At 53.7% G+C, this 4500-nt stretch overlaps 1 protein-coding gene across 1 annotated transcript in view; it reads right to left on the reverse strand.

Moving 5' to 3' along the window:
• LOC128072948 (rho GTPase-activating protein 32-like) overlaps positions 1–3375 on the reverse strand; it is an 8334-nt gene extending 4959 nt beyond the window's left edge. Inside the window, exons 1-6 of the mRNA XM_052667177.1 lie at positions 3344–3375; positions 2917–3039; positions 2260–2337; positions 1382–1463; positions 533–676; positions 152–254 (exon numbers count right to left, since the gene is read on the reverse strand). Of these exons, the coding sequence (XP_052523137.1) occupies positions 152–254; positions 533–676; positions 1382–1463; positions 2260–2337; positions 2917–3039; positions 3344–3358 (545 nt within the window). The 5' untranslated portion in view covers positions 3359–3375. The remainder of the gene's footprint in view (positions 1–151; positions 255–532; positions 677–1381; positions 1464–2259; positions 2338–2916; positions 3040–3343) is intronic.
• Positions 3376–4500: the final 1125 nt, after the last annotated feature.

The raw sequence follows: 4500 nt of genomic DNA on the forward strand, positions 1-4500 counted from the left end.
GGCCACCAGCACCACGTCAGCCGTGCTGGATGGGATGTTCCCAAAGGAGACCTTTTCTCTGTGCTAAGGCATTGCCCGCAGGCCTCTGAACGCCCGCAACAGGGCACGTGCCCCTGCTGGCAGCTGTGTCTGTCAGTCGCAGCACTCTTACCGCAGTCTCTGGACGTTGGACGCCACGCCGGACAGGCGGTATATCCCCTGCACCACGCCATGCTGCTCGATGAACTCGGCGCAGCTCTGGAGGACCTGGGGGACTAAAGAACACGTGCCGGCGGTTACTGGAGCTCCTTAGTCAAGTCCTGCCTCAGGCTGCGCTCCCGTCACATCCCATCCACTAAGCCCAGCCGGGCTTGGCTGAAGCAAATACAAACGTGCTTGTCTCTTGGGAGCATTAGCCTCACTTCATCTTTCAGCCATCAACTCCCATTCCCCGTTTCTCCACTGGTATCAACCTGCCCCTTGCTACATACCATCTCCCCTTCATCGTTAGGTTCTCAAACAGGGAAGCTCTCAGGAATGGGCTGTCCCTTACCATCACGACCAGAGTGAACAAGATGCTCTCCCAGGTCACGGCCGAACACCCTCTCCTTCTCCACCTCCCGCTCTTTCCGTTGCTTTGGGCGGGCCTTCACCACGGAACGAAGGAAGGTGAGGAGCTTGCCGCGCTTCTTTGGCACTGCACAACAAAAGGAAGAAACCAGTTCATCTCAGGTTTGGCTCCGTTGGACGAGGCCGAGCACAACACATTCTACAGAGCACCTCAAAACGGGAAGAACATGATGAGCAAGTGCGTACCAAAATGGATTTTCCCCAAGCCTGGATGAGTCCAAGGCCAGACTGGATGGGGCCCTGGGCAGCCTGGTCCAGTCCCACTTTAAACGTGGAGCTTGGTTGGCAGCCCAGCTTGAGGCAAGGGGGCTTGGAGCTTGATGATCCTCGAGCTCCCTTCCACGCCAATCCATTCTACAAGGATTCTAGGATTTCCCCAACTCCAGTCATAAAACACAGGAGGACTGGGCCAAATCTCTGCACGTTCTGATGGAGTTGAATGCACTCCTCTTGCTTAGCTTGCTCAACCTGGGCATTAAGGACCCTCTTGAAAAGCCACGTTCTGATCAAGCGTGTCACTAGCACAACCAGACCTCTATCTGTCCACCAGGGACGCTGGCTGTTCTCAGCCTCGTACGGACTTGCCGGAGAACTGCCTTGGCCTTCCCTCATTCTCACTGCCTACAAAACACCAGCCATACGCCCCGTGCTATGCAGGAAGGATTATCAGCACAGAGGATAAGGGGGGAAGGATAAGGGAGGTATTAAACATGGAACACACCCAAAAAAGACTCCATTTTGCTTCCCTGCACCATCAAATGTCTCATCGTACCTGGCTTTGGCACTGAATTGATGAGAGACTCCGGGATTTTTCCGTTAATGAGCTCCACACACTCACCAGGGAAAAATCCAACCTGTAACAAGAGGAAGAAGAGACGTGCAATACTGAAGGCAGCGTTTCTCAGGCCTGAACTGTTCAAACATCACCTTTTCCTCATCACGTGCCTGCCGGATGCTCCGTAAGACAATCCAACCAAAAAATGGCCTGCTTAAAATTAATAATTATTCCAAATTGGCAGGCAAATATCCATAAAACTGTGTATGGAGCGGGGAAAGGACAAGTATGCTATGCACCCCTAAATCTCAAGCGTGCCCGAAGGGAAAGACTTCATACAGAAGCTACATATTATGATAGATTGATGCAGCTAGATCTGAGTTGGCACAGCCTATGAACTTTCTGCTTGCTGACTGAGATGCAGCTGCCATCCCCAGCTCTGAGCTACCCAGCGTTCTGCAGCCAGCAGCAGCAGCAGCAAGCGCGCAGAGGCTCTGTTACCCTGCCTCATCTCAGCTGACAGGCAGCGACTTCCTAAAAGACGCTGACTTCACCTTCTGCATGGGTGCAAGCACAAGTGCTCAGAGACACTGAAACACGTGTCCTAGCTGCTGCATTTCCAATGGTGCGGTTCAGTGGCCGTGACCTGATGCACGCTGTGAGGGCTCTTCTTTCTAAGTTAACTGAGGAGGCAGTTTCCTACAAAGACCAACTTTCAGCTCTGGCCTAAGCCCACAGCAAAAGGGAAAGTCCTCTGACACCAGCACAAGGAAACCATTTTCCATGTGGAGCCATGCTGTGCAGGCAGGGCAGCTCTAAGCTGAGATTCCTGCCTCGACCGAAGTTGCGCTCTCACGTCTGAAGCTTGGGCCTACCTGAAAGCCGTGCTTGCCTCTCCAGCGGGGGCTCAGCTCCTGAGGCGGCATCTCGATGACGCACACGAGGTCTCCCACCTGCAAGAGATTGCAACGTCAATCCCAGCTTCGGCACGGCTGGGAGGAAAGCGCAGCTCAAATGACTGCATTCTTCTGCACTGCCCAATATCGTCAAGCTTGAGAGCCATTGCACCAGTGCAGCTCTTCAGGCATTTGCAGTCGTACAACTGAACGTGCAAGTAGAAGAGTCACTCCAATACACAACATACAGAATTCAGCTGTTCAGTATGAAATGGTTCTCAGAAGCAGCAGGCTCTTTGCCAAAGGGAGAGCTCCAATTAAACCGCAGGCATAAGTCAGCCAAACAGATCCTGAACAGATCTGCACACTCCATACACTGCTCTGCCATTGCTCAGAGACCAGGCTACCACACCGGGCAGTAGCTCTTGGATCACAAGATTCCAATGCCAAATAGAGCCATAGTTCAGAGATGGCTGAACTCCTCCCTGCATCCAACCCAGTGCAAGTCTAATCTGGAGCCGCACCTTCTGAGCTTCACCTCACCAAACATTCGGAAGGTGTCTGAGAATATTCCTGAGAGCTTCACACGTTATACTCTTCTGTACAGGACAACAAGGAACGCCCTTAACTGCTTACCTCCAAGGAGAGTTCACCCGGTGCCTGGGCAACGTATCTCTTAATAACGTGGGCAGCAGCAATAGCTGGGATATTAAGAGATGACTCCTCACGGACCAGCAGGGGCTTCCCGTTGTTCTCAGCCTGAAACACAGAGCACAGGCCACGGTGAGGAGCTGAGGGCAAACGAGGAGGATTTCAGGCTGAGGAGCATGTCAGCAGAGAAAGCTGCAGGAAGTGCACTCCGTCCTTATCATGGGCACACAAGAAGGAACGGCAAGGCTAAGAACATGCCCGCAGCAAGGAAAGAAAGCCTTGAAGGCAGCTTTTCAGTGACACCGATAGAGCCGCAAGGATTCGCTCTCTTGAAAAGCAGGAGAGCACATCTGCAGCTCACTCTGCTGGCTCAAGTCAGGGAACAAAGACCAATCAGAGCTCCACACTCTACCTCCATCCGTGTCATGCCAGGCTCACAGCTGATCTCGCTGCACGCGATGCCCATCACAGCAGGCACGACAAGCTGGAATGAAAAGAAACACGCTCATATTTTCTCTCTTCACACACCACACTATTGAGAGACTTCTTCAGAACTACCCTTGGCTATCCGCTGGCACAGGCGGGTGCTCTAGAAGCAACCACTCTGTTCACTCCGTTCAAATGGGACAGCCCATTAGGCAGCATTTGACCAAGCGGCTGTCCCTCTGCTAGCAGATGGGGACTGGCACAAAGCAGCAGATGCATTCGCCCAGGGCGCTCTGACAGCGCAGCAGCAGGGCAGTGAGAGGAATCATTGCTGCAGGTGCATCTGCTCCCCGGCCACGGCTCCCAGCAGCCTCACCACCGGCACCTGCTGCAGCCCCGCACATCAAGGATTTCCTCTGCTCGCATCTCTGCTCTGCTCCCTACAGCTGCCGCGCACACTCTCACAGGCCAAGCGTGCGTGCTTGTGACCTTGGGTCACGCTGTGCAGCTCAGCACAAACTGGGCCTAGGACTCTTTGCCTAAGGGATTGCTTTCCTTCAGACCAGCTGGTCACAGCACCACACACAGCATCCTCCTGAGGGCGGAGCTGCAGGGGAAGGGAAAAAACCCACACAGGACCAGTGTCCCATCAACGCTGGGTGAGGCTGTGTTACCAAACATGGTGCGACACACTGCTGGTCAACCACGTGGGGGGACAAAGCGTGGCACGTACCTGGCAGGAGATCAGAACAAGGTAGACAATTCCTTGAACTCGCAGCTGTTTCTTGTCACTTTGCTCTGTGCTTCCACGAGCAAAAGCTGCACCAAGGGAGCGGATAGAGGAGAGAGAAGGAACAGGTCTGTGAGCTTGCACAATGCAGCAAAGATGACAAGGGAAAAGCCACGGGACAAATGCCATCTTTGTGGATCGCTTGGGAATGCAGGTACTGGCTGAAAGTTACGTCTGATGGACAAGAGTAAGCAGTACGAGCTGCTAGGAGCTCCACCAGCCAGCAGTTTCCAACAGCTCACTGCCCACCCGTCCATCCCACGCTGTCTCAGCTTACCTACAAGATGCTGCACAAGACACAAGGGGTGAAACCGAAGGCACTCAGTCGCTGCACAAGGGCAACAAGCGAGCTA

Source organism: Tympanuchus pallidicinctus, unplaced genomic scaffold (assembly GCF_026119805.1).
Source record: "Tympanuchus pallidicinctus isolate F22 unplaced genomic scaffold, pur_lepc_1.0 scaffold75, whole genome shotgun sequence".
NCBI lineage: Eukaryota > Metazoa > Chordata > Aves > Galliformes > Phasianidae > Tympanuchus > Tympanuchus pallidicinctus.